At 38.4% G+C, this 26,232-nt stretch overlaps 1 protein-coding gene across 1 annotated transcript; it reads left to right on the top strand.

The window, feature by feature from the left end:
* The first annotated feature begins 837 nt into the window (after positions 1-837).
* Positions 838-24,926, top strand: TMEM207 (transmembrane protein 207). Its single transcript, XM_057737816.1, has 5 exons — positions 838-912; positions 2,755-2,792; positions 8,941-8,985; positions 9,823-9,965; positions 24,790-24,926. Exons 1-5 carry the CDS (start codon positions 838-840, stop codon positions 24,924-24,926), a joined length of 438 nt encoding a protein of 145 aa, XP_057593799.1.
* The last annotated feature ends 1,306 nt before the right edge of the window (positions 24,927-26,232 follow it).

The following is a 26,232-nucleotide window of genomic DNA, read 5'->3' as shown; positions in this document are numbered from 1 at the left end:
TGCATCCAGTCTTTTTTCAAAGTCCTGGATCATCTTCACCATCATTATTCTGAATTCTTTTTCTGTAAGGGTGCCTATCTCCTCTTCATTTAGTTGTTTTTCTAGGGTTTTAACCTGTCCCTTCATCTGGTACAAAGTCCTCTGCTTTTTCATTTTCTCTATCTTTCTGTGGCTGTGGTTTTCAGTTCCACAAGACGAAATACTGCTGATACTGCTTGATACTGCTGTCTGCCCTCTTGTGCTCCTTAGACATTTCTGTAAACTTTTTGGTGGCAGTTGTGTTAGAGTTGTTTCATTTATATAAACACTGAAATATACTCTACTTAAAAGTAAGGTGCAACTATTATGAGACAGGGAAAGCTTTATGCCCAAGGTTGGGTTAGGTCTGGGACTTAAAATGATGTATAGGAAAAGAAGAATAAAGAGGACCAACAAAGGGAAGAAAGCTTAATAAATTTTCCAAATAAAAATTGTTCAAAACAAACAAACAAACAAACAACCCAGAAGTACCCTGGAATAAAACAGGCACTTGAATGTCGTTAGTTATTTCAGCAGCCAGCTAGTTTTGCAGGTCAGCATGGATAACCCTGGCTTTTAAGGGCTTTACAAACATCATCAGGGTTCTGACCTTAAGCTGAAATTCCTTGAACTCTCAGTACCTGTGAGCTTGCACCTAAAGTTCTGGCTCCTGGCATGCACATTACCAGTCATAAGGATCCAGCATTAATTAGCATTCTGGCAGGAAGCAGAACTTGTAGAGAGGCTAACAAGTTCTGAGAAAGACGGAGATAAACACAGACAGCAAACCACTGTCTCTGAGCAGCTTGTCCTTTAAGTATGTCAAGATCCAGACATTTAAGTGTTACTTCAGTGATCTCACAAACAGGAATCTTGTGTTTGCCACTATTCCAGGTAACCATCTCTCTTTCTGGGAAAAGATTTTCAAAGCTGCTACTCTAAGAACCTGATTTGTTATAGATTTGTGGTTTGGATAACAACTCCAACATTTAGAAGATTTCCTTTAAGAATGTGTTACCAGAATCTTATGACTTACTATATTTATTGGTTAAAGATGCAGAAAACAAAATAGTTCATGACCTTAGCCCTATGTCTTCTTTATTTAATTGTATTGCTATTGAAATACTATGATGCAATTTAATCTTTAACTTTGCTATGCTGTAAAATTTTTAAAAATCAGAAGTGCTATTGACATAAAATGCTATGGCAGGATTAATTTAAGGCATGTCTACTGTTGCCCGAAGCCATACTTGAGGCTCAACAGTTTTTCAGTGCTGAACAATGCAGACAGAACCATCTTAGGGTCTATTTTGATTCCTCTGCTCTAGCATCTCATACCTGCATTTCTGTATCTGTGTTACTTGAATGCAGTGTATCTGAAAAATTTAGGTCTGAAATATATTAAGACTTCACTCCCCATTTCATGATAACTCCAAAGCCTGACATTGGAAGTGAGGTGGTAATAATGCAACACTGTGTACTTCTTGCTAGGGTATAGCATGCAAGACTAGGAAGTGACTTGAAAGTGAAATGCTGGCTTTGTTTATCTGTTAAGCTGGATCCTAAATGATTTCATCTACTCATAAATAAACTTTCTTTATGGACAAAATTTGAATGTTCATTTTCCCCTCAGTTAGTATGCAAGTCTATTTGCAGCATTCTAGCACAGGAGAGTACAACTCATTTTCTGTGCTTATAAATTGTTCATTACCACGCGCTCTGATGGCCAATTCTCGGCTCCATCTGCAACTCCACAAATCTCTTTGCCCAGATAAACGTGGTGGAGTAAATATGAGGTGCTGAAAAAGATGAGTTTGGGATTAAGGAAAAAAAAAAACACATATCTCACACAAAATTCCCGAGTCGATGATTTTAAATTTTGTAACTTCTTACTGATATTGATATTTGTATGTCGGGGTCCAGGAAAATAAATACTTCATTGACCTCATCAACACAAATTTTAGGGCTACATATAAATAATATTTAACAGTTTTCTCATTGTACATGAGAAGGGTGTCTGTTCAAAAGAAAAACAAACATACAGACAAATCCTCTAGATAGGAGTACTTTCTTTACTCTGTGATGTGAGTTATTGTAGCCTATAAGGCTCAACACAGAGGACTAAAATAATTGTGTTAGAATACTTATGGTTTGGGTCTTTTAAAACAAAGTAATTAAGGTTAGTAGTTTTCCCCTCTTCTTTGATAAAGAGAAAAATGTAAATCTCGACAGGAATGTCAATGGATTTTAGGTTGACCTTAGCCTTAGAGCAGGTTAAAATCACTCCTTCATGCCTATATTTAATATCCACTAATGCTAATGGGATAGACTTCAGTTTTCACGTAGAGAACTTGATTCCTTTGCTTGAAAATAATATTCACGAGTAATTTAGCTCCTTCCTCTAGCTGAAATGTGAAAAAGAAAAAAATGCCAGGTGCACAAAAGCTCTTTAGATGAAGCAAAATCTGCCTGTAGAAAAAAGTGTTTTCACACCCACCTCTGGCCATGTGTAGGATGGGAATCTGGTTCACAATATATATCTCCTGCCACTGCTGAGCTGGAGAATCTACCCAGAGATTTTTTTTCAATTAAAATTCTGTGCACCAATAGACTCTGCTGCAGAGCTTTTAATTAAAAAAAAATGATATAAACTTGCATTGTCTCTAGGCGCTGTTTTTATTAAAGGACTAGACTGATGAGATGTTTGGATTTTATTGTTTTAAACATGTGTTTCAGCTGGTGCTATCGGACTCACCATGTGAAGAAAATGAAATGTAAGTAAATAGCAAGAGACTCCACAGTTGTATTCAGCATTTTCAAAATTCAAAGAATAAAAATGTCTCAAGTCACTTGAGAAGCCCCAAATGAGTTTCAAATGATCCTTATAATCATGCAAGAAAAATAAGAAGTAAATTGCTTTTAAATGCAAATGCCTCAATTTTTCTAAAAGCAGAAAAGATGCGCTTTCATTATGACCAGCTTTGTTAAATCAATAAAGGGCCTAGTTAATTTCTAGGTATTTTTGCTCACTGCATTCTCCGTCCTTGAAGTTTTAAGGGTCCTTTAAATTCATGAAAGAATCATGATGTCCTCTACGACTCCATCCTCAGGAGTAAGTCACAGGGAAGACAGGAGACAGTTTTCTGGATAGTTTGGTTTCAAATATAAGCAAACTAACAAAGATCTATCCTGTATTATGTGTGCCTTTCATAGTGCTTTTGATATAAGTTGTGTGAATAATTGACTCTATATTCTCACTTTTCATGCCGTAGGCTTAATGCTGCTCAGAATTCTATTCGGGGGATGGGGAGAAGGTGCCATTAATAAAGCTGCTGCTGATTGATGATAACTGTAATGTACTGAGACTTAGTGCAAGTGTCAGAAAGCACTCCTGCCAAGCACTGTCTTCTCCTGGGAGTAGCCCTCACTGCCAGCTAGCTGTTCTTAATTATCATGGACTGTTACCCTTAAGGCTGGGGGTGTCTGGGCATTGTCTCCAGATTAAGAGGCCACACTGGTTGGGATGCTTTCCTTGGCCCTGGAATCCTTCACCTGTTTGTGTTGGGTCATCCCATTACCGATCATCTGTTGATTATGTGTGTGCTGCCCTTTCAGCTACGGCACGGCTCTCCATTGCTCTTTCTTTGCATTGATTTTGGACTTGCTTTTTTCTCTGTCTTCTGGTGTTGGTAACATAATGGTCTTTTGACTATTGGTGTGCTTACCTAACTTTCGACCTCATGGCTGCCTCATCTTGCCCTTTCATCTTCTGCCTTTGACCCAGAATATAAAGAAATTCATAATTGGAAAGGATCATAAATGTTGAATCTAATGACAGGAGAATATGGTATTGAGGAACTGTATAAGCTAACTTTAGAGTCACTGAGGCAAGTGGCCTTTTTTTCAGGTGAAGAAATTGAGGCCCAAAGAGAGATCATAAGAAATTAATCGCAGGACTTAAATTAGTACTTAGGTACAAACTTTTTGGCTACATCATTTTGCATGTAAATGTCTGTTACATTTGTCATTATTTAATTTCATTGCTTTTGAATAAAAACAAGAAACAATCTCAAATATAATGCAAGTTAGTAGAAAATGAAGACAGAGAAGGCAAGAGAGTGGCTGATTTTATGGGGAATTGATATAAGGTAAGTAAATGTATTGAAGATAGACACAATATTTCAAATATTTTACCACCACAAGAAGGTGTTTGTGGGATCTATTATTAGTTCTATTTAAATTTTTTTTCAAACACCAGACTGATTTTTTCTGCTCTAACCTGATCGATTTATTTTTTTTAATAAACATTTATTTATTTATTTATTGGCATCATTGAATCTTCGTTGCTCTGCGCGGGCTTTCACTAGTTGCGATGAGCAGGGGCTACTCTTCTTTGTGGTGTTTGGGTTTCTTATTGAGGTGGCTTCTCTTGTTGCGGAGCACAGGCTCTAGGTGCTCAGGCTTCAGTATCTGTGGCATGTGGGCTCAATAGTTGTGGCTCATGGGCTCCAGAGCCCAGGCTCAGTAGTTGTGCATGGGCTTAGTTGCTCCGCAGTATGTGGGATCTTCCCGGACCAAGGATTGAACCCATGACCCCTGCATTGGCAGGTGAATTCTCAACCACTGTGCCACCAGGGAAATCCCCCAATTGGTTTATTTTTGTAACAGCATTTTTAGTATAAACAATGCATCACTAGACATTTTGTATTTAATTTAGATGTTATAAGTAATTTAGTGTATGAAATCAAACATGTCAGAGCCTTTATGAAAAAGATTTAAAAGATTAATCTTTTCCCTTCCCTAGAAATAACCAAGTACACTGATGTGCATGTATATATATAACTAGGGTATTTTACAAAACATAAATAAAATTATACACATACAGTATTCTGTAAATTAATTGCATTAATACATTGCTGATGATAGTCTACCGTATTACCTGGCTTGGGGAAGTTAAGTATTTTGCTCAAGAGCAAACAAATAAAAGGCAGAGCTTGGATTTGGGCCTATGACTGACTCCTGAGCCTGGGATTTTCACTATAAAGCCATACTGCATGTCCAATACTTAGATAAAATTATACACCTGGTGAAATACCTGAGGGATGAACAACCCATTCATTCTTTTTTTTTTGTTTAAATAAATTTATTTATTTACTTTATTGGCTGTGTTGGATCTTCGTTGCTGCACACAGGCTTTCTCTAGTTGCGGCGAGCGGAGGCTACTCTTCCTTGTGGTGCGCGGGCTTCTCATTGCAGTGGCCTCTCTTATTGCAGAGCACGGGCTCCAGGTGCGTGGGCTTCAGTAGTTGCGGCACATGGGCTCAGTAGTTGTGGCACATGGGCTTAGTTGCTCCACGGCATGTGGTATCTTCCAGGGGCAGGGATCAAACCCATGTCCCCTGCATTGGCAGGCAGATTCTTACCCACTGCGCCACCTAGGAAGTCCAACCCATTCATTCTTTTGCTTACTGTAAAATTTACCCACCCCAAATTAATTAGGTCAGACCACTAGTCTTTGGGTAATATGATTTGGCACTCATCCCTCCCCCAGATTATTGGAGCTGAATTGCATTGTGACTTATGTTATGAGTAATTTTTACAAAACAGACTCATGAAATTTGTTATGGCATTTATTCTAAGAGTACTGTGATAAACACTGTTCCTGTTGTTAAAGGCAGCCTCTTTATGAAGCCCCATAGTTTGAGTTTGTCTCTCATTTCTATACCAGGAATAATTGTGCCTTTGGTGAATAATGCTGCCTGTTTTTGTTAATTTTAGAGGATACTGTATAACCAATACTCTCTTTCATCCTATTAACTGCTAGAAAGCTTAAGCCAGATCTGGAGTTCAGTTTTAATTTTATACATGGGATTTACTACATTCAGTTTATGAATTGATCTCACCCTTGGCTTATTTTCTTTGTCTGATACTCTCTGTGCTCTCATTTCTAATTTTTTTTTGTATTTTTAATATTTCTTAAAGCATTTTGGAACACAGGATATTGAATGCATTCAGGCAGTACTCCACACAGTAATATGAGGCTAGAGCTGACTTTATCCTTCCCAGCTGCAGTGCTGCATGGTAGTAAGAGACATGAACTAAGGACCATTTGGGTTTAAAGCCTGCCTCTGCCACTTCCAGCCATGTTATCATGGACAAGTTACTTAACCTCTTTATGACTGAATTGTCTCAACTGTAAAATGAGGATTATAATAGTGTGACCCTACTTTATAACATTTAAGTTTGAAAGTGAGTTAGTTCACATGAAATTATACAACTGGTTTAGAAGAATGCCCAGCACAGGAAATTATGGGCAATTCTGGTGGAAGAGACAATGAAACAACTCCGCACTTTTCTTCTATTTATCAAATTAATGAATTTGCAGTTAATCTGAGGTCCACAGTTTCTTAGCATTGAGAAAAAAAAATAAGATCAACTAGTTTGATCATCCCTGTAGAGCAGGAATGATCTCCACACATCAAAGTAGAGCACTGGTTGTTCCGGAAGGGACAGAAATGATCTCCTGCAACACCTACTTCTAAAGAGCCCTTATTATTGGAAATGTCTTCCTTAAACATTATAATCACTTCTCACTTCTCCTGGATTTTTTAAATTTCTTTTTGGCATCCTCATCCCAATTTGATCAAGCATAGACAAATCTCTGAGTAAATAACTTCATTTAAAAATATATAACTTTTTCTACACTGAAGATCTTTCACCTAAAATTTGAGTATTTAAAATATTGTTACTATTCAGATACTATTTTAATTTTTTAAGAACTCAAAAAATTTCTGTTTAAAAATTGAACTTGAGAAAGACATGGAAACAATGGTGAAGAGGGAGGCACACGGAGTCAGAAGACCTCTATTCTAGTGTAAGTTCTTTGGTCAGCAAGTGACCTCCCCATTTACTTCCCCACTGTGAGTGTCCTTTGCGCAGGGCTCAAAATCCTCAGGATGAAGTAAATGATCCCAAAGGAGCCTGCAATTGTGAAATTATCTGATCACTTTGCATTTCTCCACCTAATTGCTTCCTGGCTGTTGTACTGCATATCAGTAGCTTTACCGGTGTGTACACAAGGTCAGAAAGAGGAAGTAAAGTAAATAAGTTTGGATACTTGTTAGTACTTGAAAAAAATATGGCTCAAATTCGAGTGGCTCAAATATTAGAACTAAGAAATGGCATAAGGCACTTAATACTTAGAATTTGCATTTTAATAAGTATACAGTCTATTTTTACATGTAAAGAAGAGAAGCAGAGATTTATATGTGGAGTAAGAGGAAGGAATCCATACTTCTTTCTGGTCATAAGCTTAGATTTCAAGATTCAAAACCAAGAACTTTGAGATGTTTTATTGGGCCAGGACACTAGGAGAATTTCCCTACATTTATCTTTAAAGTGGGGTACTACATTTTAAAGATATTTTATATTTTTAAAATACTATTTAAAAATTTTATGACTATGAAAGTGATACATGTACATCATGAAAATTCAAACGATACAGAAACATTGAAAATACAAGGTGCCTCACAATACCATCTCCAAGAGAAGCAAGCTCTCTTAGTAATTTGGTATATATGTATACATAATAACTGTATAATAGTTATTTAGTGAAATCATTGTATTTACATAAAAGAAAATATACAAAGTAGAATTGAGCTGTCTGTATTATTTTACTTAATTGTAAATATAAATCTATATTCTCTTTGATGAATGGGTAATATTACTTTATAAGGATGTTCCATTAATTATCTTTAAAATCCTTTATTGATAATTGCTCATCTCAGGGTGCTTTTTTAAACCCATACTTCAGCTGCCATTTTTTCCCCTGCCATTTGTACCTATGTACTTGGCTAAACCCTCTAGGTGCACACACACACCAAAATTTTGTTGTCTGAGTGATTGACGTTTGTGTTATGTGTTTGTGGTGAAATGTTTAAGTTGACACTTCACATATGTTAAAAAAGTCATTTCTGACTAGTATAATAACAAACATGGCACACTGCCTCCTTAGAGACGCTGGGGGCAATAAATTAGCTGACAGTTATAAATGCTTTCAAGACGAAAAGTACTGAACGTTACTTTAACAATGGCTGAGGAAGGCATGATTAAGTACAGCTCCATCTCAGAAGCTTATCAGGCTGTGATGAACAGTTTTCCACCGGTTAATCCCAGAATACTTTAACAGCAGCCCATCCACCAAGCTGTGAAAAAAGTCCATCAGCAAACACACGTTTAGTGCACATGTCTGACATAGTGAGGGACTCTGGAATGAATAGCTTGTGAGTCTCTTTCCCTGGGGAGTTAAACCTCCTGAAAATTATTCTGTGAACTTTATTTTTGTGTCATTTTTAACCTAAACTCAGGAATGACCGAGCTGTGCCTAAATAAACAAATGGTTTGACCATCCTGTTGGAAGATCAACTTCTAACTCCTTAGTAAATGGTATATGTGACCACACACACTCATTTTCCTTTTTTTCCAATTTTTTCTCCAACAAGGTTATAGGCCCACTATTCCTTACCAAGATATTAAAGGATAATAGAGATTATGAACTTTCCCTGGAGAATTTGCATTTTGAAAAATTCTGGGTCTCTGAATAAACAGAATACTGGGATGGTTGTCTGCCTAATACCTAATACCTATGACATGTTAGCCCTGAAAAGTTGGTCACTACCTTCTCAATGCACAACAGTATTCGTAACCCTAGAATCAAGCTTATTACAGTGCAATTATCTGTTCACACTTACCTGTATTCTCAGTGCCTTAAATGAAGTGGACATTTATTTAATTATGTTGGGGGGTACAGTGAGTAAGTGATTGTTGGGGAAACAAGTGTGGTCAGAACAAACACTATGGTCCAGAAAAGTAATCCTTGTCCATCTAGAGGTCCAGCACTAACTGCTCTTCCTTTATCCCCAGGTGCATAAACTATAAAGATCAGTACACAAACGGCTGGTATCTCTGGTAAGGACATCCTCATGTTGTGTTATAAAACCTCTGCTTGTATATACACACACTCTTTTTCCTAAATAATTGAGATAGCTTCTGAAATCATACAGCTTAAAAAACCTTTAGGGATCATGTAGATCAACATATTAGAAACATCACTTTCAGGTTGTTGGCCAGTGTTTACTTAAACACTTCCTATGACAAGGAACTTGCTGTTTTTAAGAATAATAGCTGATTCCCAAGTTGGATATTTTTAAAGGTAAAATCATTGTTCTTTCTCTTGAAATTTCCCAAAGTGACTCCTCCGCTGATTTTAGTTCTGACCTTAAAAGCCATTCAGAATAAGACAAAAATGAGTTGCTATAACTTCCTAAATCTTGGCTTCTGTATTTTCCAAACTAAACATTACTAGTTCTCTCCATTAGATGGTTAGCTCCTGAAAGACAGAGACCTTGTCTTGTCTACATTTGAATCCCCAACCCCAGTATCTAAAATCCATTCGGTCACTTACATACTATTTGAATGAATAAATGGATAGCTGAATGGGAGAAATACTGGATGAATGAGTTAAGGACTCAAGATGCTGCTCCTTTGAACAACACTCCAATTTCTAAAGAGCAAACAATTAAGATTACCTGGCAAGACAGACGCCCTCTAGGCTCAGAGAACATTCCAGAGTCAGTGAAAATGTATGACTGTGGGGCAGGGGTGGGGACATTGCTTAAGGAATTCAGCCTCCCAGATTGCTTGCAGCCAGTCTTGCTGAGTTGGTCCCCTCTCCAGGAAGTAGCAGGAGCTCTTGATTTCCCAGCATGCTCCACCTCACTCCTCCCCTGCTCCTTCTGGCATCAGGATCTTGCTGCTAATTTTCCTGGTGGCTCTTCTCTGTGGAGCAGTGCTCTTCTGCCTCCAGTGCTGGCTGAGGACACTCCAAAATGGTCCCCGAAGACACACCATGGCTGTTTTTGCTGTTGGAGACTTGGACCCTGCTTATGGTAAGCTGTCTACACACTTCTAGACTTCCTCTTTGGAAACCTTATAGTTTTGTGTGAGTTGAAAAGCTAACCTATGAAAAGCAGATTGGTAAACATAGAACAAGACATAGTTTACTGAAGACTCAAAGATATGTACTGGGGAAAGAGTCTAAATGAGAAAACTTCGGAAGAAAGAAGACCCCGAAAGAAAAAAAAGTGTGTCCTGGGGAAGTGACTCAGAGTTGAGTTTGGGGATAGAACCTAAACATGTCATTCGGTCAACAAGCGGAAGGGAAAAGATACACAGAGCTGGCCACTCCAAGTGAACGGTAGGTTTAAGGTACAAAAGAGCATCTATGGGCTTTTGATCTCTGACTCTCCTACCCTGTGTTCATAGTCTCATTTACGAAGCTCTCCATGTCTCACTTACCTGCAGCAATGTTGAACAACACTTTCCAGAATGTCTACTGCACAGGCAGAACCTGAAATACTCGGAACTGGGCCGGAGAATTTCAGTACTCATGGCTTTTCTCCCCAGACACATCCTGTTGGCTTCCAACCCCCATCCCCCAAACCATGCCCTTCCTATTGTTTTCCAGTCTGCATTAAGAGGTACGAAATGGAGGATACTGTGGTTTTAAGTTATTTGTAATTGCTAGCTTCAGCTGTAAAGAGAAACATGATAACTTTCTGACTTCTGGGAGGTGACAATTAATAGTTTGTTTCTTTGTGTTAAGCAGTGTTCTCATCCAGAGACTGTCTGTTATGAGACTTTTCTGCTAAGGCACTGCATTGTATACTACAGATGCCACAAGAGTGCTCGGTAGAGCTTAACAGCTGCCTTTCAGAAACTTGGGTCAGCGTAAGATTTTCAGCAAATAAAGCAGGAGGTGTTCTGGAAAAACTAACAGCTAAATAGGAAGTAGAATAAAAATAAACTAAAATGTTTTAATATCCAAATTCAGTACTAAGATTTAGTGATTATATTCACTACTGGCTTTTTTTTTAAAGTTATTATTTAACAGGAAAACACATTGTTAATTTGAGAAATGGTTATTTGGGGAAGGGTAATTAAAATCTCCAATGAAATTAGCTTTTGCTCCTAAAATGAAAAACGCTTTCCACTGAGCATACAGGGAAATACAAGTCACTGACCTTCTAACAAAATATGTTGGTCAAAGGGATCAACGTGGTCACATTGGTCTATTTTTCTTTATCTAACAAGAGGTATTTATTAAATAAATGCAATTATGTTTCTACCAGCTTGACCCGAGTTTCTAAAGAGGAGAATCCACGCTGGTCTTTTTAGCCCTTCTCTCACTCTGAGGAAGACTCTTTCACTAGATGAACTTGAGGCACCAAGACAATTGTTTTAAATTTTTGGTAAATAAACTACCCAGTTAGAGTGTTATAATTCCTATATATGTAGGAAGAAATTATCTTATATATATATATATATATATATATATACATATACACACACACACATATATATATGTCACAGTTTAATTCACACCTACCAAGTACTTACTAGGCACTTAGGTTAGGAGTTTCTCAAATATTATCTCTAATTCCTAAATTACTTCCCTTAGAGGATGCTATCTACTTTTCTCACTCTATTGTATAAGTATACCCCATAAATCTTCATTGCAGTTCAACTAATACGCTACAGATTATCAAGAATTGAAGGTAGATAACAATGGAAATTTAGGCAGGGCATACGTGACTTAGCCACCTCATCCCTAGACACCAAGTACTGCCTTCTATCTTGAGCCTCCAGACATTTCCATTGGGTGATGATGCCTCAGTGGTAGGTATTGCTCTCCAGAGTCCTCATTTCCTCGCTCATTCCCTTCCTCATTCTATCTATTCTTCCCTAATCCCTCAGGTATAGCTCTGGTTCTTATTTTGCACAAGGAACACTTAAACTCTTTCTCAGCTCAAACTGCATTACCAAGTTCACTTCTGTTGATGTCCATCTTAGAGAACACAGGCTCAGTTGCCTCTTCTCCTTTATTTTTATCCTCACCTATGCTGGGATCGGTGTTGGGTTATCCCGTCCAACGTCTGTCTCCCATCCTGTCCTATGGATGCTCAGGGTGGCCATACACCTGGCCTCTTGCGAAGCCTGTTTCTTCTCACCAAAACAAAACACAAAAGAGTCATTTAGGAAGTGATATTCTCTGTGATCTCTAGTCTCCTCTTCTTCACGAGTAATTTCTGGAAGTAAACTCCAGGGAACCGATATTTTAAGGCAGCCTGAAACCCAGACCCACACTGGATTTCCTTTCCACACTGGGTTCTCATTACACTTTCAGCTTTCCAGACAAATGACCCTCCTTATCTAATATTTCCATAAAAGGAGGTGCTCTCCAAAAGAGAGGTATGGGTCTTTTTATGGCTACAGAGGGAAATAAGGGCCAAACCACAGCTTCTACCTCCACAGCCCTGAAAACCTTTGTGCTCCCAGCTTGTGGCTGAGTCCACTACTGCTGGATTCATCTGTCTACACTGCAGGTTATGGGTTTGTACTTCTGAGCCTTCCCTGTAGCCACTGTTCAGAAGCAGGAGAGGAAAATAAGAAATAGTTTGAAAAATACTGGTGACATATTAGAATATGAAATAGGGTTTCTGGACTCCCTGCCACCCCTTGAGCACAAAGGGGCAGAGAGGATATTCCCTCCTGAACGTAAAATGTGGGAAATAAGTTATTTAAAATGGTGAGACTAGATTTGATATATAAACCTTGAGGGGTTCCTCCAGGACCTTCATTTTATTTCTTCAAAACTTATTTCATGTTATTACCATTATTTGCTGAATATATTAGTTGAAATAGCTCTGCTCTTGTGGCCTGTGGGGCAGAAGCCTGGCTCTCAGGATCCCATGAAAGCTGCCCGCAGCTGAGAAGAGCAAAGAGGAGAATTTTACTATCAGTGGAGCGGAGTGAAATTACTGATGTTAAAATATGTAAAATAGGGAATTCCTCTCACTGGCAATTCCTGACAATATTACATGGCTCAGGTTGTCAATTATCGTGATTAGATATATTAAAGAGAGAAAGGCAAACACCTGGCTTGGGAATCCTTGCAAAATGTGTTTAAGGAAGGCCTTGCCAGCCCAGCCCATCACAGGGTCTGATGAGATTTCTGTCCGGGAAGGGTCTTTAGGAAGCTCAGCCGAACAGCCAGGCCTCAAGGGCATCACCTGGACCAATAATCCTGCCTTTTCACAGTTCTCTGCTGACTCGGTGCTCAAATTTCTCCGTTTTCCTTCCCCTCTTATGGGCTCTAATGTTTCTATGCATAACATGTTGTGATGAAGCCCTTTATGCACCAATAAAAGGAGAAGTAATCCCTCTGATACCCCAGTGGAGAGTAAGGAGGAAGGGGAGGTATTGTTGAGAAAGAGGAGGAGGAAGACCAAAATAAAGTCAAGACAGTGGAGGGGGAGGGGAAAAATGAAGAGCAAGAGGAGAAGGAATTTACAGTTTGAAGTTGGAGCTATTTTAAAGACTGAAATTAGAGGCATATATTTTATACAAGCCCTAAAATTATGCTATTTTCTTCTGTTTCAGGCCAATCTCCTTTTCTGGGACCCAGGCCCAGGGTCTCCTAAACAGTCCCTTCTTCTGTTACGTTCCTGCCCCTACCTCCAGCTCATCTTCTGTAGCCAGCTTTCCCTTACCAGAAGGTATCCATTCTGTGCTCTCCATCTTCTTGAATGGAATCACCCATGAAGTAGTCTCTGAGAACTTCTTGCTCTCTTGTCTCGACTATTAGAGCCTAACAGTTCTGGTATAATTCATTTTTTAGCACCTATGTAAGGGGTAAAAATGATTTAGTGTTTTAAAATTTTCTTATCTCATTACCTATTTTATTCAGTTTATTTTTTTATTTTTTTATTTTTTGGGGGGTACACAGGTTCAATCAGCTGTTTTTATACACATATCCCCATATTACCTTCCTTCCTTGACTCCCCCTGCCTCGAGTCCCCCCCACCCTCCCCGCCCCAGTCCTATAAGGCATCTTCCATCCTTGAGTTGGACTCCCTTTGTTATACAACAACTTCCCACTGACTATCTATTTTACAGTTGGTAGTATATATATGTCTGTGCTACTCTCTTGCTTCGTCTCAGTTTCCCCTTCACCCCCCACCCCCTCCCATACCTTGAGTTCTCCAGTCCATTCTCTGTATCTGCGTCCTTGTTCTTGTCACTGAGTTCATCAGTACCATTTTTAGATTCTGTATATGTGAGTTAGCATACAATATTTGTCCTTCTCTTTCTGACTTGCTTCACTCTGTATGACAGATTGTAGTTCTATCCACCTCATGACATATAGCTCCATCTCATCCCTTTTTATAGCTGAGTAATATTCCATTGTATATATATGCCACGTCTTCTGTATCCATTCATTTGTTGATGGGCATTTAGGTTGCTTCCATGTCCTGGCTATTGTAAATAGTGCTGCAATAAACATGATGATACAAGTTTCTTTTGGGATTATGGTTTTCTTTGGGTATATGCCCAGGAGTGGGATTACTGGATCATATGGAAGTTCTATTTGTAGTTTTTTAAGGAACCTCCAAATTGTTTTCCATAGTGACTGTACCAACTTACAGTCCCACCACCAGTGCAGGAGAGTTCCCTTTTCTCCACACCCTCTCCAACATTTGCTGTTTCCAGATTTTGTGATGATGGCCATTCTGATTGGTGTGAGGTGATACCTCATTGTGGCTTTGACTTGCATTTCTCTGATGATGAGTGATGTTGAACATCTTTTCATGTGTTTGTTGGCCATCTGTATGTCTTCTTTGGAGAAATGTCTATTTAGGTCTTCTGCCCATTTGTGGGTGGGGTTATTTGCTTTTTTGGTATTAAGCTGCATGAGCTACTTGTATATTTTGGAGGTTAATCCTTTGTCCATTGTTTCATAGGCAATTATTTTTTCCCATTCTGAGGGTTGCCTTTTAGTCTTGTTTATGGTTTCTTTCGCTGTGCAAAAGCTTTTCAGTTTCATGAGATCCCATTTGTTTATTCTTGATTTTATTTCCATGATTCTAGGAGGTGGGTCAAAAAGGATCTTGCTTTGATGGATGTCATAGAGTGTTCTGCCTATGTTTTCCTCTAGGAGTTTTATAGTGTCTGGCCTTACATGTAGGTCTTTAGTCCATTTGGAGTTTATTTTTGTGTATGGTGTTAGGAAGTGTTCTAATTTCATTCTTTTACTTGTTGCTGTCCAATTTTCCCAGCACCACTTATTGAAGATGCTGTGTTTTTTCCATTGTATACTCGTGCCTCCTTTGTCAAAGATAAGGTGCCCATATGTGCTTGGGCTTACTTCTGAGTTCTCTATTCTATTCCATTGATCTTCCTTTCTATTTTTGTGCCAGTACCATACTGTCTTGATCACTATGGCCTTGTAGTATAGTTTGAAGTCAGGAAGCCTGATTCCACCAACTCCATTTTTCCTTTTCAAGATTGCTTTGGCTATTCGGGGTCTTTTGCATTTCCCTACAAATCGTAAGATTTCTTGCTCTAGTTCTGTGAAAAATGCCATTGGTAATTTGATCGGGATTGCATTGAATCTGTAAATTGCTTTGGGTAGTACAGACATTTTCACAATATTGATTCTTCCAATCCAGGAACATGGTATGTCTCTCCATCTGTTTGTGTCATCTTTGATTTCTTTCATCAATGTCTTAAAGTTTTCTGCATACAGATCTTTTGTCTCCTTAGGCAGGTTTATTCCTAGGTATTTTATTCTTTTGGTTGCAATGGTGAATGGGAGAGTTTCCTTAATTTCTCTTTCTGCTCTTCCGTTGTTAGTGTATAGGAATGCAAGAGATTTCTGTGCATTAATTTTGTATCCTGCTACTTTACTAAACTCATCAATGAGTGCTAGCAGTTTTCTGGTAGAGTCTTTAGGGTTTTCTATATATAATATCATGTCATCTGCAAAGAGTGACAATTTTACTTCTTCTTTTCCAATTTGGATTCCTTTTATTTCTTTTTCTTCTCTGATTGCTGTGGCTAAAACTTCCAAAACTATGTTGAATAATAATGGTGAGAGTGGACACCCTTGTCTTGTTCCTGTTCTTAGAGGGAATTCTTCCAGTTTTTCCCCATTGAGAATGATGTTGGCTTTTGGTTTTTCATATATGGCTTTTATTATGTTGAGGTAATTTCCTTCTATGCCCATTTTCTGGAGAGCTTTTATCATAAATGGATGTTGAACTTTGTCAAAAGCTTTTTCTGCATCTATTGAAATGATCATATGGTTTTTATCCTTCAAGTTGTTGATATGATGTATCACGTTGATTGATTTGTGTATATTGAAGAATCCTTGCATTCCAGGGATAAACCCCACTTGATCATGGTGCATGATTTTTTTAATGTGCTGTTGGAGTCTGTTAGCTAGTATTTTGTTGAGGATTTTTGCATCTATATTCTTCAGTGATATTGGTCTGTAGTTTTCTTTTTTTGTGACATCTTTGCCTGGTTTTGGTATCAGGGTGATGGTAGTCTCATAGAATGAGTTTGGAAGTGTTCCACCTTCTGCAATATTTTGGAAGAGTTTGAGAAGGATAGGTGTTAGTGCTTCTCAAAATGTTTGATAGAATTCACCCGTGAACCCATCTGGTCCTGGGCTTTTGTGAGTTGGGAGATTTTTAATCACTGCCTCAATTTCTGTACTTGTGATTGGTCTGTTCATGGTTTCTATTTCTTCCTGGTTCAGTCTTGGAAGATTGTACTTTTCTGAGAATGTATCCATTTCTTCCAGGTTATCCAATTTATTGGCATATAGTTGCTTCTAGTAGTCTCTCATGATGTTTTGTATTTCTGAGGTGTCGGTTGTTACTGCTCCTTTTTCATTTCTAATTCTGTTGATTTGCATCTTCTCCCTTTTTTTCTTGATGAGTCTGGCTAATGGTTTATCAATTTTGTTAATCTTCTCAAAGAACCAGCTTTTAGTTTTATTTATTTTTGCTATGGTTTCCTTCCTTTCTTTTTCATTTATTTCTGCTCTGATCTTTATGATTTCTTTCCTTCTGCTCACTTTGGGGTTTCTTTGTTCTTCTTTCTCTAGCTGTTTTAGGTGTAAGGTTAGGTTGTTTGTTCGATAATTTTCTTGTTTCTTAAGGTCGGACTGTATTGCTATAAACTTCCCTCTTAGAACTGCTTTTGCTGCGTCCCATAGGTTTTGGGTTGCTGTGTTTTCATTGTCATTTGTTTCTAGATATTTTTTGATTTCCTCTTTGATTTCTTTAGTGATTCCTTGGTTGTTTAAGAGTGAATTGTTTAGCCTCCATGTGTTTGTATTTTTTGCAGTTTTTTTCCTGTAATTGATATCTAGTCTCATGGCATTTTGGTCTGAGAAGATGCTTGATATGATTTCAATTTTTTTGAATTTGCCGAGGTTTGATTTGTGACCCAAGATGTGATCTATCCTGGAAAATGCTCCGTGTGCACTTGAGAAGAAAGTGTATTCTGTTGTTTTTCGATGGAATGTCCTATAAATATCAATTAAGTAGAGATGGTCTAATGTGTCATTTAAAGCTTGTGTGTCTTTATTTATTTTCTGTTTGGATGATCTGTCCATTGATGTAAGTGGGGTGTTCAAGTCTCCCACTATTATTGTGTTCCTGTCGATGTCCCCTTTCATAGCTGTTAGCATTTGCCTTATGTATTGAGGTGCTCCTATATTGGGGGCATAGATATTTACCATTGTGATATGTTCTTCTTGAATGGATCCCTTGATCATTATGTAGTGCCCTTCCTTGTCTCTTTTAATAGTCTTTACTTTCAAGTCTAATTTGTCTGATATGAGTATTGCTACTCCAGCTTTCTTTTGACTTCCATTTGCATGGAATATCTTTTTCCATCCCTTGACTTTCAGTCTATATGTATCCCTTGGTCTGAAGTGGGTTTCTTGTAGGCAGCATATAGAAGGGTCTTGTTTTTGTATCCATTCAGCCAGTCTGTGTCTTTTGGTTGGAGCATTTAATCCACTGACATTTAAGGTGATTATTGACATGTGTGTTCCAATTACTATTTTCTTAATTGTTTTGGGTTTGTATTTGTAGGTGTTTTCCTTTTCTTGTGTTTCTTACTTAGAGAAGTTCCTTTAGCACTTGTTGTAAAGCTGGTTTGGTGGTGCTGAATTCTCTTAACTGTTGCTTGTCTGGAAAGCTTTTGATTTCTCCCTCAAATCTGAATGAGATTCTTGCTGGGTAGAGGATTCTTGGCTGTAGGTTTCTCTCTTTCAGGACTTTCAGTATATCCTGCCACTCCCTTCTGGCCTGCAAAGTTTCTGTAGAAAGGTCAGCTGTTATCCTGATGGGTTTTCCCTTATATGTTGTTTGTTGCTTTTCTCTTGCTGCTTTTCATATTTTTTCTTTGTGTTTAATTGTCATTAGTTTGATTAATATGTGTTTTGGTGTATTTCTCCTTGGGTTTATTCTGTATGGGACTCTCTGTGCTTCTTGGACTTGGTGAATTATTTCCTTTCCCATGTTGGGGAAGTTTTCCACTAGAACCTCTTCAAATATTTTCTCAGACCCTTTCTTGTTTTCTTCTTCTTCTGGGATGCCTATAATTCGAATGTTGGTATGCTTAATGTTATCACTGAGGTCTCTGAGACTGTCTTCTATTCTTTTTATTCTTTTTTCTTTTTCCTGCTCTGTGGCAGTTATTTCCCCCATTCTATCTTCCAACTCACTTATTTGTTCTTCTGCCTCAGTCATTCTGCTGGTTATAGCATCTAGAGTATTTTTAATTTCAGTTATTTTGTTATCCATTGCTGTTTGTTTTTCTGAGTTCTCATGAACTGTTTCTTGTACTTTCTCTATTTTGTTATTGAGATTTTGTATCATTTTTACTATCATTACTCTGAATTCTTTTTCAGGCATTTTTCCTATTTCCTCCTCATTTATTTGGTCTTGTGGGTTTTTTTCCTGCTCCTTTGCCTGCATGGTGTTTCTTTGTTTCCTCATGGTTGTCCAAACTTTTGGGGTTGCTTGTCCTGGCGATAGAGGTGTTTATAGAAGACTGTCCAAGCCTCAGACTAATGTCCAAGTATTAGATTAAACAGATATTAAGTCTAGGAAACACATACATGTATAAGACACACAATTACTGAATCCATTAGGACATAAGGCTCTGGAAAGACCTGACAGAACCCCAGTGTGCTATCAGATATTCAAAGAGAAACCCAACAGAAATTGACAACTGAAACAGAACAAATCAGAGACAAAAGTAAAAGCAAACAAACAAACAAATAACACCTTACACATAGAAACATTAATCCAGGGAGATTTTGCAAGCTAGGATCAAATATAGAAAAGAGCCAGAGTACCACCAGAGAGAATGGAGATTCTCAGAATGTAATTAGACAACTGTACTAAGAACTAAGATAAAGACCAAAGCCTAATATTAAATACCAAGGCAGTGCATCATCTGGAGAATAGAGCAAGGAGTCTGAGCAGACCGATAGCGTTGCTTATAAGTATGTTAAGATAAAATAAACTTAAAAAGGCTGGAAGAAAGGGGAACAGAAGAGTGTAATGTGGTTGGAAATATGCAAATAAAAAGAAAGGAATAGAAATGTATAAAAGATAGGGATGAAAGGAAAGTATGAGAGATATATTGTCTGTACTACCAAAAACTTAGCTAGATATAGAAGTATATAAAAAGGCAAAAAAAAAAAAAAAAAAGAATAAAAAAATCATTAAAAAATTATGTTATAAAACTTGTAGATCCCTTAGGGCTAAGATCATATTTAATAAAGAAAAAAAAAAGAGAGAGAGAGAAAAAGAAAAAAAAAAATCCAGAACTGATCCCAGAATGGACCAGTTCAATAGGTATTGATACTACTATTTCTGTTTCCCTAGTGTCTCAGCTGTAAGTGTCCTTCTCCTTGCCTTGGGTTTTTTTGCATTATTCTGTGACCAGCAGAGGTTCCTTTATTGTTCGTCTGTAAGCGTGGGTGTGTGGGGAGGGAGAGGGTACAATAGTGGCTCCTTCTCCTGGGAGGGAGTGAGCAGTGGCGCACTGTTGTTTCAGTCAGGCTTGGAGGTGCCTGTTGCAGAGGGCGCTGGTGGCTCAGGTGTAAACAGAAAGTCTTAGAGTTGGGCCTCTCTCGGGGTTTTTTTTTTTTGTTGCTGTTGTTGTTTTTTTTTTTTTTTCTCTCAGCAGCCTCCCTGCTGCTGGCTTTGCAAGGAGTTTTAATCTAGCCCCGCCCGAGTGCCTGAGGGTGCTTGTTATCCCTGAGCGCCTTAGGTGGCCCGCAGGGCGTCTCTCCACTGCCAGTTGCAGAGGCGCGGAAAGAGAAGGAGAGGCTACGCGCGGCTCCTCCCCCCCGCCCGGGAGCCTGCAGCCTCCAGCCGCCAGCATGGCGGCGCAGCTCTCAGGGACGGGCACTCCTCGCCGCGGACCTCCTCCCTCCTGTCCTCTCGGTCCGTCACCCTACCGGCAACAATGTTTCTCCCCCTGAACCAGCTCTCCAGTTCCCATGCTCCCGCTCCTGGACCCTCCGTTCAGCCGCGGATGGATGTCTCGGTCCGGGAACGCTGAGCTGGGCTGCGGACCCTCCGTATGTTTCTCATTCCCTCCCGTCTGCCACAGCTCCACCGCTTCACCCTCTTTGAGCCCTCGTAGATGCCTCCCTACCGGCTATGTCGGGCTCCCCGCAGTCCCATCCGGTGTCCGAGGCCGTCTGCTGGTGTTCAGCTGGTTCTCTGTGGGAATGACTGCGTTCTTCCGTGCATTCCCAATGCATCTGTGGAGAGGGATGCACTCCACATCCCTCTACTTCGCCGCCATCTTTTCTCCCCCTCATTACCTATTTTAACGATGCTTTTGGACACCCTCCTTTCTGACAGTTGACAGAACACAGGAGATTTGCAACCAGTTTTTTTTTTCTTTCCTCAAATGTATAAATGGAGAATGAGAACACATATTGGACAATAGAAAGTGTTTTTTTAAAGGGATGTGTGCAAACTTTTAGTAAAGATGGGAAAAGAAGGGCAGAAAATTATTCCCACATAAGCTTATCCGTATCCCCAAAATCTATTATTTGCAATCAGTGCTCTCTACTTTATAAGACTACACAAACAGGGTGAGGAGGTAGAAGATGCAAGTGATTTAAAAACAAAACAAAATAAAAAGTTTTGGGTTTGTTAGGTTAATTGGTTTATTTATTTTTAAAATTTTTAGCTTTATTTTTTAAAATTTGTATTTAAAAGTAAATGGTGACAAAGGAGTTTTAAAATGTACTAAAAACAATTTTTTTCAAATTCACCAAAAATAGGGATGAAAATAAGTTTTCATTGAAAATAAGGTTGTAAAGATGAGTGGAAGTCCTTACTTATGAAGAATTAGATATATAACGGTAATGAAGAGAGGTTTGGGGTTTGGGAGGTGAGAGAAGAACGAAGGGCTTGAAGCAGAAAAACAATCTAGTGTTCATTAGAGAAGAGAGAATTTACAAGCTTAGGAGAGATCCCAACCATTATCCGTCTATATGTTTTAACAAAAAATAATAAGTATAAAAATCTACATTGACTCCTTTTCTTCCTCCCTCACGTGGATCAGAGCTGGGTCCCTGACGAGGCAACAGGCAGGTCCCATGCTTTTCCTGAGAAGACAGCGAGGTGAGAGCCGCAGAGACACCTCTCCTGGGACTCATCCTGGCTTAGCTCCCCCTCGGCCTGATCTCCCTGATAGTGCTGCCTTTCAGCTATCCAATCTCTCTGACCCCATTTCTTCTGCAATTTCAGAAGTCATCTTACCTTTTTCTTATTTCAGGGAAAATAGAAATACTAGGCTTCCAGAAATGATTAAATGTGAGTGCTCCGATCTGGGGAGCGGAAGCAGGCTGGACAGAGCCAGGCTACACACACTGCTCTCATCTCCCTTCCCCTCTCCCAGGATCCTGCCTTATTTTAGGATGCTTTTTGAAATGTCATTTTCGTGTACTTTATGTGCTTCATGTGAATATCCTGGGACTTGTAGGAAAGGAATGAAAGTATTTCCTTTCTACACTGTCGTGGGTGGTCATGATAATAGTAACGGCTCGTGCTTATTGAGCACTTACAGTGTGTCATGCTCTAGGCTAACTCTTGGCATCTCTCATCTCATTTATTCTTCCCTGCAAGTCCATGAAGGGTTCCCTATCATTCTGAACGCTAAAGAGGAGGGAACAAAGGCACTGAGAGATTAAGCAACAGAGTAGATGATAGAATGGTGACTCAAATTCAGGCAATTCTAGCCACCCGCATGTAAGAAAACAGAATGACCGAGAGAAGGAAACAGAGCAAAAACAGGAAGAAATGCATGTTAAAATAAGCCAAGTCCATTGGAGTGATTCTTTTTTTTTTTTTTAATTTTATTTATTATTTTTTGGGGGGTACACCAAGTTGGAGTGATTCTTAATGACTTCTGAAACCTGGCTATAAAAACTTAATAGTGAATTTATTGGTTTTACAAAATTAAACAACAAACTCTAATAGCTGCACCAACAGCTCTATCAAAACCATAGGATTTTTGTAGGTATTTTAAACTGAGTTCTCTCAGGTTCTTAATTTGTCAAAAGATAAAAAGAATGCCTGTTTCCCCTCCCAAGCACATGAAATTATATGTAAACATGCTTTGAAAAAAATTGAAAAGTAATATATATGTTCAAATTTACAACAGCTCTCTGACCTTAATTCTGTTTATCAAATGAGTGCCCTGTGGTTTTCATAAGTTTAGGGGCAGTGGGCAAATGTGGAGTAAGGAAATAACAGTAAAACTTCTCTACCACAAGGAGCAAGTATCAGTATCTTATTGCCTGGAGCATGATATTAATAATGGCAGTGGTGGAAATAATGTGAGCTAATAATTGTGTCAAGTCAACCTGGTCAACCAGTCCAGGTACAGTGATAGCCAAGTTACCTCTGACTTTGTATTAGATATGCCAGGAGCAGTTCATCTGGAAAATGGGCAGGGGTTCCTACCAGTATCCACAAGGGAGGGAAGTACTGATTCAAGTCCACTTTGCCAGCGTTAATGCTGTTTTATCAAGACCCTTGGATTTAGCCTACGTCATCCTAAACTTCCTAACTATTCAAGGCTCTAACTCCTGTGAATAGAACGTTTTCATTCGGTAATCTCTGTGTTGTAACATTAATAAGGATAATGATTAAATCATGTAACCATTAAGATAGCATAGCTTGGGAAATAATATTGTAAAAGAAAGAAAATACATCATACTCCTAGCTTAGTACCATTCTTTCTATACAGTAATAATGCTGATATTAACGTCACTACTAATAGTAGTGACAATCAACTTTAATGTGTGTCAGGCTTTGTTTTAAGCACTTTACGTTCATTTAGCCTTGCTTTTATAGCTGTAGATACTATCACTAGCCTTTTAGTGAACAACAGCAAACTGAGGTGTAAAAAACTGTGTAATAACCTAGGAGTAGATTATTCAATTAAATAAATAAGCCCTAAGAAAATTGTTGAGGTGAGATTTATATTCTAAATATGGCCCCACCCTTCACATATTATATTAATATTTGAATTATTATACTTTGTTCTGTGAACTGTGAGATACAAAATAAGGCAAATATAAATGTATGGAAATTCATGATTCTAAATGAATAGAATGCACTCCAAAGTCATCATTTTGAGTAGTCTACATATGGATCCCAGTGGAGCAGCCATTGCCTAATATGTAACTCCTCTTGGAATCGTTTTGATAATCGTGGCACGTTCTTTGGAATCTCCTCAATGGAATCGAATCTTAATCCTTTCAGAAAGAGGTCAGCAAATTTTTTATATTAACGGCCAGACAGGAAATATGTTTGACTTTGCAGGCATATGGTCTCACTCCTGCAATTATAGTAGAAAAAGCAGCCAGAGATAATATGCAAATGATAGACATGTTTGTGTTACAATTCAATTCAATACATATAAACAGTCAAAGGGCCAAGTTTAGTTTAAGGGTGTAGTTTCTTCTTGGAAGATGGATGTATGGCTGTTATCATTGTTTTGGGAAGAAGCAGTCAAATTGTTCCCAGAAAGGTAGACTCCTGTGAATAGAAGAAAAATTATAAACAGGAAAATGGCTATAAAATATTACTATTGATTTCCTGTATAACTCGAAAACAGTCTTTCAAGCCAATACTAATAGAAGATTTCCCCCAAAACTATTGGAATAAGTACATGATCTCTCAAGGTGATCAGTTTAAGGAAGAAAATGCTTGTTTTCTGATATTTAATGGTTTGTAGTGTGCATAGTCTAAAGTCAAGAACTTTGATTTCAAAGTTTAAAATTTGAGAATGTCTTTTGTTTATTATATGTGTATGCTTTCATTGCAAACTTTTCATGACTTGGTATTTTTACTATTCATCATAGAGAGATGTTGAAATTATATTATTAGTTGCAGTTTACAGAGGAAACATATAAAATAGTGAAGTTCAGACGTAATACTTTAATGTTTCTAGTGAGATTTGATATCTCATGATGGGAGCATTAGCTAAAATGCCATTAGTGCTTACAGGAATCGTGTCTTCTGATCTACCAAAAGGGGTATTTCTTCTAGTTTCAGCTGTTAAATTGTAAATGCTTCTGGATGGCTTAGTCAATGATGGTCTAATCGGTTCATGAGAACAAATTTTCTTGTTATAATGACTAAACTATCACAGCGGAGAGTGAGATGGCTGTAAATTTTTTCTCAAGGGTACAAATAATTTTCTGTTGCTCCAGTGATCAAAGAAATGCCAGATTTTATTATGCAGTTCATGTGCTTCTGTTTTGTGCTGACTAGAAAGATTATGTCTCCACCTTTCTCTTTCCAGGGACAGAAGCAGCTGTGAATCCAGCTGTTGGAACCCACCTTCAGACTCAAAACCCTGAACTGTATCGTGTTCCATGTTTTCGTGCTTTAGACCCCCCACCTCCATATGAAGAAATTCTAAAATCAAGCCGGTTTTAGATCTGGATCATTAATTGAAACTATTAGAAATATTTTAAATTCCAAAACGTAAAATTTAAGAACAATCCTTTCATTTAGTGGGAATTACTGGAGATCAATTAACATAGTCTAAAAAAGGACGAATAGATGAAACAATGCATGTAGGAAAAAGAGTTTGGGGCATGGAATTATTTGTAAATTAGTGGAATCTTGGTATATCACTGCTGCATTATACTTTTATGCTGCTAATCAAGTTTTCTCCATGTACTCAAACAGGCAGTAATTAACTCAAGGAGTGGCTTCCATTAAGTTTAGAATTCCACTCTAGTTACACATCACAACTTTTTCTGCCTCAATCTCTGTTTTAATCTGACCTCTTCCCTAGTATGGAATCAATAAAATTATCATAATTTAACTGTGACCCAAATAGAGATTCATACAGGTCCAGATTCAGAACCAGAAAGAGAATATTTGGAATAGGGTGAGGGGAGAGAGTAGGAAGCACCATTTGGAGTTGAAGAGTGAAGGATGAATGAAGTGGAAGATTAAAAGTTCAAGGAGTTGTATGTCACAGCCTTAGGAGGGAGAAAGTGCTGACAGAAGCTGAAGGAGACTACCTAAGCTATGAGGCACATAGAATCCCACAATGTGGAGAAGCAGAGGCTCCCATTTTATATTAGTGAGTGAAGACTCCAGAACCCAAGAGTCAATGCCTCAAGACTTGGCATTTCTTAGCAAAGCATGATAAGAACCCTTATTTTCATTGAGGACTCTGACTACAGAAGTAGCAATGAGATATCATCAAGTGACATTTTTGCAGTGGCCATGAGCAAGGGGTCCAGGAAAAGAAATTCATGGCAGACATCATGTGGTCTTCAGCTGACAAATGTGTTGAACAGAACGGTTGGTATCTTCACTTGTTAGTCTAATATACCTTTCAAATTTAACTTTGACCAAACTTATCTCCTAATTTCTTCCCAAACATGTTTATCCAAACCTTCTGCATATTAACTGATGGTAATAGCTTCCAGGTGCTCAGAGCAAATAACTTGGAGTCAGCCTTGAGTCCTCCTTTTATGTGACTTCCGACATCAGGAAATGCCTTGGTTTGGCTCTGCCTTCAACATATGTCTAGATTCTAAACATTTTGCTCCATCTTTGGTGTGAGCCAGGTACTGTCAGTTCTTGCTTGGATTACTGCAATAGCATCTAAACTGCTCTGTTTGCTTCCATCTTTGCCCTTCTAAATTTCCAACACAGTAACTAGAGCAGTATTCTTATAGCATAAGGAGGATCACATTCCTTAGCTGAACTCCAGTGACAACCT

Source organism: Hippopotamus amphibius, chromosome 6 (assembly GCF_030028045.1).
Source record: "Hippopotamus amphibius kiboko isolate mHipAmp2 chromosome 6, mHipAmp2.hap2, whole genome shotgun sequence".
NCBI classification, from domain to species: Eukaryota; Metazoa; Chordata; class Mammalia; order Artiodactyla; family Hippopotamidae; genus Hippopotamus; species Hippopotamus amphibius.
This window is presented reverse-complemented; position numbering and strand designations above follow the sequence as displayed.

What these genes read in the sequence shown, in the direction of transcription:
- TMEM207 (XM_057737816.1), top strand. Translation starts at nt 838, where the DNA reads ATGTCAAGATCCAGACATTTAAGTGTTACTTCAGTGATCTCACAAACA. An exon ending in TGTGTTTGCCACTATTCCAG is followed by an intron (nt 913 to 2,754) that starts GTAACCATCTCT and finishes CATGTGTTTCAG; the next exon opens with CTGGTGCTATCGGACTCACC. An exon ending in ACAAACGGCTGGTATCTCTG is followed by an intron (nt 8,986 to 9,822) that starts GTAAGGACATCC and finishes TTCTGGCATCAG; the next exon opens with GATCTTGCTGCTAATTTTCC.